The sequence below is a fragment of the Thunnus maccoyii genome, chromosome 16, assembly GCF_910596095.1.
Source record: "Thunnus maccoyii chromosome 16, fThuMac1.1, whole genome shotgun sequence".
Lineage (NCBI taxonomy): Eukaryota > Metazoa > Chordata > Actinopteri > Scombriformes > Scombridae > Thunnus > Thunnus maccoyii.
Window position 1 is genome coordinate 11,487,825 of NC_056548.1, and position 15,291 is coordinate 11,503,115.

Here is a 15,291-nt window from a genome sequence, read left to right on the forward strand (position 1 = left end):
CCGTGGACTATTAATAAATCATGGCTGCTCTACACAGTGGGATGGCGTCGCTGTGTTTATGTGTGTGTGTGTGTGTGTGTTTATGTGTGTGTGCATACGTAAAGCGTTCAGCTATAACCTTAAAGAAGGCGTCTAAACTTTTTCACACTCTTGAGAGGGGAAAAAAAGACTTTGTATCTCTTGTGTATTGCAGCCACAAACCACCTCCAGTATTTCTTGTGCAACTGTTGTTGCTTTCCTGTCATACGAAGAAAGCCTCCAAAAAACACCCTTAATTGGCACGAACCGTAACCTAAAAATGGTAACCCAAGCATGTGAAATGGTAGACCCAACCCTCATTAATGAGATTCCTGGTGTCTTAACCTTTTTTTACCAACATTATCTGGTGCAATAAAACAACTGTAAACCACACCAGCGTCCCTCGATTTTTGCGGTGCACCCTCCAGGACATTACGCAAAGGGTCCTGGTTTGATAACAACAGGATTTTAACAAAACCAACTCCTAGAAGGGAGAACACATGGTAATCAGGCAAAGACACACAACTACAGGGGGAGAATAAGAGATGAAGCTGAAAAGAAGACGAGCGACAGAAAGGGGAAGATTTAAACAGAGAGGTTATGTAGAGAAAAAAGGGAGGCTGCAGGGGTGGTGATTTGTGACCCACAGGAAACAGGCAAAGGGCTTATTTTCCCCGAGCTCCGAAGAGACCATAACAGACGCAGCCACTGTGTGTTTCCTCTTGATAACGCACAGCAAGCTCACATGTACTCACACTTACTCGCTCGCACACCAGAGTTCGACCAATACGGCTTCCCTAAAGGCCACAACTGGTCATTTTCAGGTCGAAGCTACCGATGTTTATTCCGTTATCTTAACATTTTCTGTGAGATTTCACCGTCGTCATACCGAAAAAAGCCAAAGAATTACAAGTATTCAATGTTTCCTTTGAGAATTATACAGTTGGCACGGAGGAGACGGCTTACAAACATCTCATCCTCACATATTTATGGCACATGTAAACACACAGATGTGCACGCAAGATGGTAGAGGTAGAGAAAAGGAGGCCAGAAAGCTCTTCTAAAACAGTGAGAGAAATAGAGGATGACTCACGGCTATGAAGTGTTATCCTCTTTTTTTTTTTTTCTCTTTTTAGTCCACCAGGCAACTAATATACTTACAGGCTCGGTTTTATATTCAGTTATAGTGATTGAGACAAAAAAAAAACCCAGAGAAAGTGAGAGATAAAGATTAAACTGACTAGTTTTGTCCAGACCAAAGCTTCATCACACTTCTCCATGCCAGACACTCGCTTTTTTTTTTTTTTTTTTATCGGCCTGTTCTACACACCACCAATCTGATGGGATAAATCAAGTGTTCGCGGATAAGTCGACACCTGATAAGTGCAGTTTTGAGGGTGTTAGAGGCTACTCTTCCGTTTTGTCGCAGATATCTACAAAAAAAAAAAAGGAAGGAAATGGAGCAGACGAGCTGGAGAGGTTTAGTGTAAAATGTATCACACGTAAATGTAGTCTGCGAGAGGCGCTGCTCCTAGACTGCCAATTCCAGCGCTCGGTCAGCGGATCACGCGCTAAAATCTCGACAGCGAGAGATTGAGCGGCCCGTATTAGCTTTGAAGTTAATGTGACATGCGCATATGTTCCAACTATAAGCATTATCACCTGTGATTAAAAAAAAAAAAATACATCTGCTATAATATTCTGTCCCCTCGGAGGATGGGAGCACGTGTGTGTGTGTGTGTGTGTGTGTGTGAGGGAGGGAGGGAGGGAGGGAGGGAGTGGACTGGCTGGTAAGTAAGTAAATGTGTCTGTGTGAGCATGTGTGTGGGCTGAAACATCATTACCTAGGGATCTCAGTACACGGCCAGACATCATTAGGCTTTAAGGCGAGAAAGTCTCAACGGCACCAGTTTTGCAATCTGCCTGACCCAGCAGACATGACAGGCAAGCATGCCGTTTAAGATCATTTATTTAGGTTTGCATGTATGCCAGTGTGTGTGTGTGTGTGTGTGTGTGTGAGTGTGTGTGTGTGTGTGAGTGTGTTTGCGTGCATGTTATTTATTTATTTTGCCTGGTAATATGCCTGAGCCTTCATTATAGCGGGAGCCATAACTTTGATAAATCACTTGGGCTCGGGGCCCTCACTGCTTTCACAGTATTAGAAAACTAATTGAAATTCTCTTCCGCCCCCTCCTCTCTCTCTCTCTTTCCCTCTCTTTCTCTCTCTCTCTTTCTCTCTCTCTCTCTCTGTTTTTCAGCCTTTCCCTCCCTTCTCTCTTCCTGTCTCTGTAGCGAGGGCCAAACAGTGCCGTGTTTTCTTCTGTGGAATAGAAGCCAAGAGGGGGAAAATGTCATCACTGATTTAATAGGCGTAGTCTTGCTCAGAAACACACACACACAGGCTCACACACACACAGAAACACACACTGCACTCTGGGGAGTGTTAGGAATCCTGATAATGTCATCATAGGAATCTCCATAATGCACCCCGCTCTCCTGCAGGCTCCAGTTTGACTGCTCCTCTCCGCTGCTGCCGCCTCCCTCCACCCCTGCTTTTGATTAGATCTTGGGATGAGATTTTAGGTTTAGGTTGATGGGATTTAGAGTTTAGATAGTTGTGTCTGTGGCCGTGATCCCCCCGTTGTCCCCAGATTGAGGGTCTGTTTGGCTCGTTGGCCGGGATCTCCCAGCTGCCACTGGATTTAGGGTTTAGTCGTTGCATTGACAGTGATCCCCCTGCTGCTTCTAGATTTGTTTCATTTGCGGGGATCTCCGTGCCGCAGCCACGTTCGGGGTGTGGTTGTTTTTGTTGCGCAGGATCTCCCAGTTGAAATTTGATTTGGGGTCGGTTTGTTTTATTGTCCAGGATCTCGTAGCCGCTGCTGGATTTAGGGGTTTGGTTGTTTTATTATGCACCATCTCTCAGCTCGTTGCTAGATTTAGGGTTTAGTCGTTGTGTTGTCCAGGATCTCCTGCTGCCGCTGGATTTCGGGGGGGGTTTAGCCACTTATTGTTAATATCCAGACACTGCTACTGTTTGTGTGACACTTAGGGCTTTGTGTCCACCTAGCAGCCCCTCCTCTCTCTCGCCCGGGTGAGCTTTGTAGTGTGAAGCCAAAGATTTAGCATTGGAGTCTGTGTGTGTGTGTTTGTGTGTGTATGTGTGTAAATCTGAGTGGGTTTGTGGCAGCTCGTGTGGACCAGGCGATTTCGTCGAGTCCCGTCAGCACACAGAATTCTCTCTGCAAACATTCCTCTGACGTGATGCAAGCCCAGGAGAGAGGAGGGCAGCAAGCATGTGTGTGTGTGTGTGTGTGTGTGTGTGTGTGTGTGTGTGCGCCTGTGTATACTTTTCGACCGGCGGCGTGCGTCTGTTGCACAGACAGATCCATACCATCGCTCCCAGACACACTGCAGGGCACACAGACGCACACAAACACATACGCGCAGGTTGCGTGTGTGTGTGTGTGTGTGTGTGTGTGTGGTTAATGAGGATGTGTTGATTGATTAGACTGCAGTAATTAGCTGGAGTGTGAAGGCCTGGAAAGGTCTCCGCTCTGGTGGGAGTGTCCTCTCTGGAGAGACATTGAACTGTGCTATGCACCATTACGTTACTTACACACTCTCACACACACACACACACGCGTGCACACACAGCACAGAAACAGTCCCATCCAAATCTCAGATGCGGGATGGGATGAGTCATCTCTCGGAGGCAGACCTAATACTTGGTGCAAGAGGAAGGATGTTTGCTCCGTGTGTGTGTGTGTGTGTGTGTGTGTGTGTGTGTGTGTGTGTGTGTGTGTGTGTGTGTGTGTGTGTGTGTGTGTGTGTGTGTGTGTGTCGGGGTCTGAGACAGAAGGATGTTTGCAGCATGGAGATGTGTTTTCCAGAGTGAGATGTGCTTGTGCCAGCAGTTTCTTTTCCTGCACAGTGGCCTGAACACTGACCTGATCCTGCGCCTCACAAATCAACCCTCTGCCTCACCTCCTCCTCCTCCTCCTCCTCCTCCTCCTCCTCCTCCTCCTCCTCCTCCCGCTCATTTGTAGTTTGACCTCCTATATCGCTGCTCGGATTTCTTTTGTGCATCTCAGGTCTGTTTCTAGTAAATGCAAATAATTCGGTATTAAGTATGACAGCCTCAGTCTGAAGCATTCCTCCTACTGAGTTACTGAACTTCTGCAGTAAACCGTTGTAAACAGTGCCACCATATGGGCAAGTGAGGAATTACACGTGATGCATTGGTTTTTTTTATGGTCTCCGCACTTTTTGCTCCTCACTCCTCCCCTCTCATCTCTGCTCTGCTCTGATGTGCGACTTTATCTGAACAAACTCATTAATTTCAAAAGGGAAAAATATGCCAATAAAATTTATTTATTTATTTTTTAAACACATGAGCAGGATGTGTTGCTGCCGGCTTTATTTCTGTCTCCTAAATACAGTGTGTTTGAGTTTTTTTTTTTTTTTTAATTGATTGATCCGGTCTGTGCCAAATACAATTTTCTGTGCAATTAAGGCAATAGTTTGTTAATCTAAATCTCTCTTCTCTTCCTCATCCCTCTGCTCTCCTCTCTCCTCATCCTCCTTCTTTACCTCCATCTTTCTCCACTCGTCTGAACCCAACAGGAAGTTCTACTACATCACTCTGCTGAGGGACCCGGTGTCTCGCTACCTCAGCGAGTGGAGGCACGTGCAGCGGGGAGCCACGTGGAAAACCTCCCTGCACATGTGCGATGGACGAACCCCGACGCCCGAGGAGCTGCCCTCCTGTTACGAGGGCTCTGACTGGTCGGGGTGCACCCTGCAGCAGTTCATGGACTGCCCCTACAACCTGGCCAACAATAGACAGGTAGGGAGGAAACACTATCACTATGATGTAGTTAGTGCAACCACGCCAGTAGCTCCGATGTTGGCTCAACGTTTCTTTGACAAAAGAGAGATTTCAGTCTTGATGCTGGAGTTTATCAGCAAGCTAACCCGCGTCTCTGCAGCAGACCTGAATCATCTCCTGTGTGCTTGTTAACAGTTGAAGTGAGGTGATGTGATGGATGGTTTTGTTTTGTTCACTAATAAGATCACAGTACCAACACTGTCAGCTGATACCAAGAACCCACATCCACTAGAAAATTCCAATATAGAGGCTTCATCACTGCAGAAAATTCAAATTTCTCTCATTTGTTAGACATTTTTTTATCTCTTCATACAATAACACACTCAGCAAATATTGACAGATATTGATTTCCGAAACTTCATTTTAAAAACCGCAAATTTGTTTTTGTCTTGATTCCTCACATTCAGACTCGCTGCAAGTTCAAAATACAAGAAAGAGCAAGGCTACAAGACGAATTGCACACATGCAAACACACGCACACACACACACACACACACACACACACACACACACACACACACTTGCATGGTCAGGAGTTCGCCTGCTGGCCATAAACACCTCAAATTCACACCTTCTTTTTCTCGTGCTATCTCAGTCTCCCACCTAAACATGTTGCCCAGCTTATCTCATCTGAAGCCTGAGGGTGTTATTACTCAGGGTCCTATGACTTATAAATGTGGCACACACACACACACACACACACACACACTTGAGGCATCCTGGTGGACCAGCAGGCTGAGGTGCACACAGTATACTCTTGTGAATCCAAATCAGTATGAAGTCTGTGTTCCTTACTGTAACAAAACAGCTCCTGGTTGCACTTAGTGATTTGGTGATCTCTTATTTTGGAAGAAAATCCACCAGAATGTAGAGTACTTTAATTTTACTGAGCACAACAGGTGATTATGTGAAGTAATTATGTATTCGTAGATATCACAAAGTATTTAAACAACACAGGATTTACAAAATGCAGTAACTCAGGATTAGGACTGCAACTAATGTTTTGTTCTCATGAATTAATCTGTTAACTGACTTTTTTTTTTGATGAAGTGATCAAGTATTTAGTTTATAAAATGAAAGTTCCTGAAATCCCAAATTACATCTTTTTAAAATTTACCTCCCTCCTCTTTTGAAATTCACATTCTTAACAGATTTTTCTCATAAAAATGGTCTCCTCTTTCTTTTATTTCCAGTTGTTTTTCTTAATGTAAAGCAATTTAAACTGCGCTTTGTGTATGAAAGGTGCTATATGACTAAAGTTCATTATTATTCTTATTATTATTGATTTAAAAAGGGATTTAAAATAATGTTGTCTGACCAACAATCAAAAACCCAAAGATAAAATCCCATTAGAGAAGGGAAAACCAATATTTTCATAATCTTATCCACATAGCTATCAATTTATATTGATGAACTCATCAACAAATCATTTCAGCACTCTTCAGCCTCAATACAGCAGGATAAATTCCATTATAAATATTATGCTTGATGTATCTGTGATTGATAAACCTTCCGAAACTCAATATTCCATATTTCCCGTCTCTAAACTTGCTGCTCTATAATCTCTCTGTACTTCAGAGTCTTAAAGTCACAAGCGTCCTTCATTTAACACACAAATATCCACTGATTCTCTAACCTCTTTCGCTTCCTGTTCCCCCTCCCCGTCTGCAGGTTCGTATGTTAGCGGACCTGAGTCTCGTCGGCTGCTACAACATGTCCACAGTTCCAGAGAAGAAGAGGGCCCAGCTTCTCCTGGAGTCAGCCAAGAAGAACCTACGAGACATGGCCTTCTTTGGGCTGACAGAGTACCAGCGGAAAACCCAGTTCCTGTTTGAACGGACCTTCAGGTTGCGCTTCATCAGGCCCTTCATGCAGTACAACAGCACCCGAGCTGCAGGGGTGGATCTGGACAACGCTACGGTCAGTCATCTTTTCGTAGATTTAGTTCTGTATGTAGAGAAAGTGCACTTACAATAGAGATTAATGTAAAGTATATTAAATTATAATATGTATTTACTTTAATATGTTTCTTTTAAAATGGTTAAAGAGGGGAAAAAAAAGTCTTATTTTCTCGGATTAGTCCTGTTATGCCCACAACTCTTGGAGGTATAGATATGGCAGCTGTAGCACGGCCAAGAAATAAAACAAATATTTCTAAAAGAAGTGAAAGATTATCTGAGAAAAGAGGTAGAGGGGAAAAGAAAATTAGAAAAAGAGGGACACAGAGAGTAAACACAGTGGTCTTATATTGCTGTGAAATGAGTTGGGATGACTGTCACTGTTAAAAAAAAAAAACAGCAGCTTCAAAGATGTTCTTCACACTTTGATTGGTCCAATGTGGGAGTTCTTAGAGACTCAATTCCCAGCAAAAAAAAAAAAAAATCCTCCAGTACACAGCAGACTGGTGATTTATACATCAAAACCAGTTGGGAGGATAGAAAATAAAATATGCCCTGCTTGTGGTGGCTGTGGAAAGGTGAGCCAACGGTTATTATCACAAAAAAGAGAAAATATCACATGAGGGGGGGGGGGTTTGGAGTCTGCAGAGTCTGACAGGTGGGGGGAGGCAGTGTGTGGCATTCTGAGTAGAAATGAGTTTTTAAAATTAGCTTTCAAATTAAATACTTCTAAAAGGCACTGTGTGAAATCCTGGCATTATTTAATTTTTTTTTAAAGTCAAATAATTACATCAGCGGGTGATGAAAAGAATATTTACTTTACAGACCCCTGCAAAGCTGCTTAAAGCCCACTTATGCCCTCATGGCTTTAATATCCCAGTTTGTCATTTTTGATTGGAACTGGGCTCTAAATTATTTGCGCGATAGATGAAGTCTTTGTTTGGACGACTTGAGTTTGGCACGTTCTTCTCGTCTTTGGTGCCGTTGTCCCCCTACGCCGCCGATCAAACATCTCTAATATTCTTACAGCCGTGCAGCACGTTCGCTTCCCTCTGTTGTCGCACGTGTTGCTCACAAATGGTACACCGCACTTGATTGCTGATTTCAAAAGGATTCTCTTAATTAAACACATCCCCCCCCCCCCCCCCTTGTTGAATTCACACACAGCAGATGATGCATGCCAATAAAGCCAGCTGCGTTGCACGAGTTAACATCAAACACGTTCCTGTTATCTTGCCCCACATATTGCCAACACGTTCTCTGTTCGCTCTACATGTAGAGACCCTGTAAAGATAAAGCTCTTGTAGAAATGTCATGTAATAGGGCTTTTCCACAGCAGGAGCTTTCCCCAGAGGACCGAGAACCTTTTCAGGAACTTGACCTGCCTTTTGAGGAACCGGGAGCTAAATTAAGTTTCTCTATGATAGGTGCCACCTCGTCCTCGTTCATTTTAACGCTTCAGGAAGTATTGGGACAGAGTTTGCAGGTCTGGACATTTCTGTTAAAGTTTATTCATTCAAAAAGTAACTTGAGTTAAGACTTTCCAGCTAAACTGTGAGAGAGTAGAGCTGAAAGAAGAAGCAAATGAGAGAGAAAGGGAGAGGCGGTAGAGAGAATTAGAGAGAGAAGGAGCGGCGATGGAAGAGTGAACGCGAGAATTAAAACTTTATTAGTTTAATCACAGTCACGTACTAAAGCAGAAATTAATTCCCATAAAACAAGCATCTTGGCGGTTATTTATCAAGCGTCTCAGACTCCCTCTGGAATGAAATGTGCTGAAAGTTAACCTACAATAAAATTAGTCCCAAATCACGGGAGCTAAGCGAGGCTGTATTTACCCTGTTGTTGTTGTTGTGAGGTTTTGAGGACCTGGGTTTTTTGTGGAGAGAGCATGTTCTGTTTTACATCTCTCAAAAGGTCAGTCACAGTTGCCAAATGAAATTTTGAATAGTCTCATTGTCATCGATAAATATCTCTCCCTCCTATGAAATGTGGCCACATGTTCCTGCCTGCATAACTGGCAACTCATAACAATTTAAGACACCTGTGGAGCTCTCCTGAATATCAGCAGAGACAGGAGTCATTTCATAAGTTGAGAAAGTTGATCGTGCTTTTTGAGAAACCCAGGTTGACTAGTTTGGAGACTGGCATTATGGGGTTTTCAGTCTCCTTTCCCATCTCTGCATGTGTCTTTTTCATTTAGTCATCACATCCAATAAAACGTCAGAGTCACACCACAGTAAAATACAACCAACAACACATGACTCTATGATGTTGTTTCCTCATGTGTGAAAACTGCTTCTCAAAGGCTGCTGTCTTCTTATAATCCGCCATTGTTATAGTGTAAAGTTTGGTTTCATTAATCCTGGAACTATTTGGTCAAAAAGGGTTATAACTTAACCTTTTCTCACCTTTTTATTTCTGTTCTTTATTCCTGTGATTCCACTTTTCATTAACCTCTTTTACATTCTCCCTGTTTCAGTGTTAACACATTATGTTCCCCCTTTTCCTCCTCCAGGTCCAGCGTATAGAGGAGCTGAACGAGCTAGACATGGAGCTGTACGACTATGCCAGGGACCTGTTCCAGCAGCGCTACCAGTACACCAGGCAGCAGGAGAGGCGGCAGCAACGCATCAAGAACCACATGCAGCAGAACCACCAGGGCCTAGGCCTGGGCGTCAGCCTCTGGCCCTCCCGCAGCAGGCAGAGCGCTGTCTCGACACTGGAGGACGGAGAAGGAGAAAAGGAGGAGGGTGAGGAGGGAGGCAGAACGGAGGAGGCGGGCAGCAGGCTTCCCACTGAGGACTACATGAACCAGATCATCAACCGCTGGTAGCAGCAGAATGAGAACAAACGCACAGACATGCATATGTAATGTGAAAAATACACACACACAAACACATACACACACATATTTACACAGAAAGTGGCGCCTGCATCAAAGACCCAAATAACTGACAAACAGACATTATCAGAGAGTTGGGCTGTGGGAATGAGAGTCCAAGTGGTTGCTATGGAGACCTGGGCTTGGTCCATTGCATCAGCTCATGTTATTGAGGTTTGCCCAGTTGTTATTAGCACCCTCTTGCCCTTTTCCCCCCCTCTGAGTTTCTCCATCTCTCCCATCATCATTATTGACTGAGCTGAGGAGAGATATTTTTAAGAGTTGCTGACAACCGAGTATCTCATCCATCTCCCTCCCCCCCTTCCTCCTCCTCCTCCTCCTCCTGTATTCCTCTCGTTCTCTGTGGCCTGATATGGAGCATGAGAAAATAAAATTAAGTCTGTGAATTCCCATTAATCCTCGCTAAGGACCAGTCTACTTCCTGGACACAGTGCTCCAATTTCAAAGGAGCTAGAAAAGCTATGAAAGTATGCTAATGGCTGAAGCTGAACAAAGAAAAAGGTGGGAGTACATGAAAGACTGTTCCTGAAAGGAAGAAAAGAAAGAAGCGCAGAAAAGTTGGACTGTGTAATAAAGCTTTCTGCTTAAAAAAAAAAAAAAAAAAAATCAGCCATTTCACCCATGAACATGCTTTGGTCATGAAATAGTGACAGACAGTCTCATTCTCATTTTAGGATGATTTCATTTGTATTTTTTCCTTTTTTGTGTTTATGCTTTTTTAAAAGCAGAATTGTAATAACACTGAGACCAATAATGCTGCCTAAAGAAAAGTGATTCCTTTATTTCTTTATTTTTGTTTGTTTTATAAGTCAAAGCTAATGGATTGGATTGACGTACTATGGACCATAGCCATTACTGAAGCCTTGCATCTCGGAAAAGAAAAAAAGTGGCCTGTTTCTCTGTTAAAGGTTCCCAAAGCTCCTGTCGCTTAACGAGTTCATTATTTCTCCTTTTCTCTCCTTTTTCTTGTGTGTCTCAGTCCTGCAGAGAATGACAGCCAATTACGGAGCCCGAATCTCACATACTGTACGTGTGAAGAAATCAAAGGCAGGGAAAGGAGGGAGAGGAGTGAGTGTGTGTGTGTGTGTGTGTGTGTGTGTGTGTGTGTGTGTGTGTGTGTGTGTGTGTGTGTATGTGTGTGTGTGTGTGTGTGTGTGTGCTGCAGGTTGTTGCCAGGAACCGTGCTGTGTGAGCGGCAAGCGCTTTGGAAGCCTTAACTCAGACAAATGCTCGAGATGGGAGTTGTGGAACTACCGGTCACCATGGCAATGTGAGCCCTTAATGTAGTGGGTGGCATTTGCAGTTGCTCGTTTTTTTGTGTTTTTTTTTTGGTTCTGTTTTTTTTTTTGTTTTGTTTTTTTCCTGACCAAGAGCTGCGTTGTAAAAGCGGCGGTCTCAAAAAAAAAAAAAAGCTTCTGTCCTACTTGCTGAAAGGGCACACACAGTGCTGGTGACCTGTAGTTCATTAGTGTGACTGGTATTTCACTTGGTTTTACCCTGAAGAAACAGACAGGGCGAGGTAGCAGTGCCTCTATGTACTGGGATCATAGTCAACATTATTATTGCCAGATAATATGTCTGCATTATACTACAGTAATTTTCTCTGACTACTCGTGTGTCTGTGCGTATGACTGTGTTTCAGTATGTGTGTAAATAGTATGTACAGTATGCCTTTGATTGGCGTATGTGTATGCCTTTGTAAATAGTGTGCCTGACTGCGAGAGGATGCCTGACGAGTTTTTTGAATGACTGGTTCCATGACCAATAATAACTTGCCATTTTTATGGTGGTGGAGGGCAGGGCAAAACAAAAAAAAACAAACAAACAAAAAAAAAAAGTCCCTCCAACAGCATGTCACAGCAGTGTGACCGCCGCAGTGATGCAAGCCAATACACTCCTCTGCCCTTTCCTTAACCATTTATATTTTTCTTTCCCCATTTTCTTGTCTCCTCCCCCATGACGTGGTCAGGTGGGAGGACTGTATTGCTATAATTGTCTGAAATTCTGATTTTTGTATTTGTTAAAAATCTGCCTGTGTTACATGTCTTCACTCTTGTCAGTAAAAAGTAGGGTTGGATTCTGATAGCCGGCTCCATAATGAACACTATTAGGAATTTCAGCTACATTTCCGCTGCAGATATCAACATATGATATAAGTTATAAGTTCGGTAGCAGCTGTTACCAAAAATGTTGCCTCCATAATATTTAGATAGGGACACATTTTTTTTATAATTTGGATAGCTGTGATAGAGGAAATTGTCACACCTTACCTGTCAATATCTGGTTGACCCTTTGGTCTTTTTTATGGTGTTAATGCACCAAAATTAAGTCACAGCTATCAAATACAAATCTGTGACTGAACCAAAACACTAAGACTCTGATAAAGTAGGGTAAAAATGTCTGCAGTGATTATTTAGCTGAAATTCCTAATCAGGTCACAGAATTTTGGCATAACATCATTTTCTGGTTGGCAAAATACCCAGAATTGTTTGTCTCTAATTCCATTATTACTCTAAAGATTTCTATTATTGAATCTTTTATCTGCTCCTGTTTTTTATTAGCAACGAACAGCATAGACAAACATCAATTCTGACAAATTATATATCAGCTGTAGCCAATTAACGTTAACTTTGTAACAGCTCAAACTAAACTTCTGGCTGTTGTCTGTATTTATGCCGCGTTCATGTCATATCGGAGTTACTGTAATCACAAGTTTCCAACTTGTAAATAGCGTTCATATCAACCTCCCAAGTTGTAATTACAACTGGGGAAACTGGGATTTCTTTCTGCAAGCTCCAATATATTTGACTTGGCACTTAATACGTACTTAATAATACAGAAGTGCCTGAAAACCAAGTAAACATGAACGCCTCACTTCAGCCAAAGTTCATCATTCAATGTAATTGAACTTCTAAATGGATATAATGTAACTTTGTCAATGCACAGTGTTTTAAATCCTCATACAACCTTCATGATTTGTCAGATTAAGTGAACGCTCGCAAGTCCTCAACACGGGAATCTGTCTGACCCTTCCCGTTCATCTGAGATGGCGTGAACGCGGCATTAGCCAAAGATTGTCTGTAAGAGAAAAGAAGCATCACTCTGTAACACCACTCTATGACTGAGTGGACTGTGTGTTTTTTTTTTTTGCAGTTCAACCAACCAACAGAGCAGCATTTCTTCTAAACACTTGATTTAGCTAATTACACAACTTCAATTTCAGTTAAACTTTTAAGGTATATCATAGCAATATTTTAACTTAATCCTTCTGTATCTGAACCTCCAGTATTTGGAGCACGTACCTTGCGAAAAGACACATTTAAAAAGTTTAGGTTGTGAACCTGCGCTAACAAAAGGTGATGACAGAACTTTGAGTTTCAGTTATTTATATCCTAAGCTAAACCCAGTTAGATTTGATAAGAGAATCAAAAGGATTTAGATTCAATGATGGATTTGGATTTGATAAAAAAAGCTACCAAAACCCAACCCAAACTACAAGCAAAGAATCCGAGCAATAAGAGGGGAAAAACAATGAGAAGGTGGAGAAGAGAATGTAAAAGCGGGGAAGGGGGAAAAGACATGACACAGAACGATTTAATGAAACTGAATGTAGGCCAAGTTCGGTGTCATCCGGGGGGCAATCGGAGGATGCATGCAGCAGGCGCTTCCTTGGTATTAACATAAATAACATGTTGCATCCTTTTCTTAACAATAGATATTTTAAGTAAGAAGGGAGGGGAAACCGACAATTTAGCCGTCCACCACCCCCCCCCTTGTTAAATTTCAACTAATCACCTTGGATCAAAACGTGTGTCTCTTTTTTTTTTTTTTTTTTGATCAGCTCCTTTCAAATCAGGGATGATTCATAGAGGGGAAAGAGAGAAGAACTAAAGGGGGGGATGATGACAGGTATTGGGACACATCCAGAGTCAATATGCTACTTTTTGTGTAGCCTTCAAAGTATCGCAATAGGAACAGGGAAAATGGATAAGGAAAGAGAGATCTCTTTTTTTGTTTTGTTTTGTTTTGTATTAACTTCCTTTCATTGTATTCTCGTGGCAGAAACTGGAGACTTAAAAAACACAGCAGCTCCAGGCATTTTGCCCACAACCTGTTTTTTTTTTTTTTGTTTTTTTCCAGTCAGACTTACATTACACCGTGTTCGGGCTCCAAACCAGTATCTGGTTCTGCATTAGTGATTAAGGACCGAATACCAAACTGAAGAACAGTGCTGTGTTCTCCTCTTTGAGTGTTTTTTTTTTTCTTCAGCCTTCAAGTTTCTGTGATGAACCTTCAAGTGACCATCAGACTTGAAGCAGTCCTCAAAAATAATCCCTCTGTACCTGAACTGAAAGAAAACTGAATCCTTTTCACTGAAGTAATGATTCCAGAAATTGATGCTATAAAGCTATACTCAAATATTTTATGTCTCATCATGTTTATCTGATATCTTAACAACGTTTTCCTTTTGTGACAATGAAGCAACCCAGGTGTCGCTAGCATCATCCTCTTTTTTTTTTTTTTTTCAAAAGATGTTTTAAAGAGAGTGTGATAAAGATCTGTTTTTTTGTTTTTTTGTTGTTTTTTTTGGGTTGGTGTGCAGTTTGTCTCTGGCTCCTTCTGTATGCATCATTCTGGGTTTGTTTCTTATGATTGCAAAAATGAATCATCAAGCCACCAATTAAAATATTTCATTTTTACAGATCTGACTGTGTTGTTGTTGTCACTGCATGTCATTATTGATGCTTCCCACTCTGTCACTCATCATGCACACACCTGCAAAAAAAAAACACACTCTCCCCTTTCACTTTTTTTGATAGAAATTACATCTAAGGCACTGAACTTGATATGAAGCCAATATTCAGTGGTGGAAGGTAAGATTTACTAAGTCCATTCACTCAAATACTATATGTAAGTACAATTTTGAGGTAATCACACTACATTTCAGAGGGAAATATTTTAGTTTTTACTCCACTACATTTCATTTCACAGCTATAGTTACTTTTCACATTCATACTTTATATGTAAAACATATCAGTTTGTTATATATGCATTATTATAGATTACACTATCCAAAAGTCTACTTTTACTTAAGTAAGATTTTGAATGCAGGATTTTTACTTGTAATTGAGTATTTTTCTGATTATGGTATTGCTACTTTTTCATAAGCAAAAGATCTGAGTACTTCTTCCACCAATGCCAATATTAATGTAAGACACTTTTTGTGTGGGAGCTTTGCTCTCCAGGTTTCTGCACGTCCATCCGCAGGCCAATCTATAATATGAGGACATCTCCAGCATTCGCCTACACTAACCACAGGACCGTGACCCCATAAAGCAGCCTGCCCCCCCCCCCACCCCCCTAATGACAGCCTCAGCCCTGTCAACAGTGATCTACAGCCTAATTCAATCTACAGACACTCTAACACACGTATATGCACACAAATATGCTTCTTCCTCTGCTTTGGCAGGTAGGCGTTTGGCAAGCAGAGACAGATACTGAGGGCCGGTATAAATATAATTCCCTGTCCTTGGCTGAGCACAGGCCTTCGCCCTTTCTCATCGACAGCCCGGTGAGCT

General features: G+C 42.2%; 1 protein-coding gene across 1 annotated transcript in view; it reads left to right on the forward strand.

The window, feature by feature from the left end:
* hs6st1a (heparan sulfate 6-O-sulfotransferase 1a) overlaps nt 1-14,416 on the forward strand; it is a 65,014-nt gene extending 50,598 nt beyond the window's left edge. The window contains exons 2-4 of the mRNA XM_042388967.1: nt 4,645-4,867; nt 6,581-6,829; nt 9,326-14,416. Of these exons, the coding sequence (XP_042244901.1) occupies nt 4,645-4,867; nt 6,581-6,829; nt 9,326-9,643 (790 nt within the window). The 3' untranslated portion in view covers nt 9,644-14,416. The remainder of the gene's footprint in view (nt 1-4,644; nt 4,868-6,580; nt 6,830-9,325) is intronic.
* The last annotated feature ends 875 nt before the right edge of the window (nt 14,417-15,291 follow it).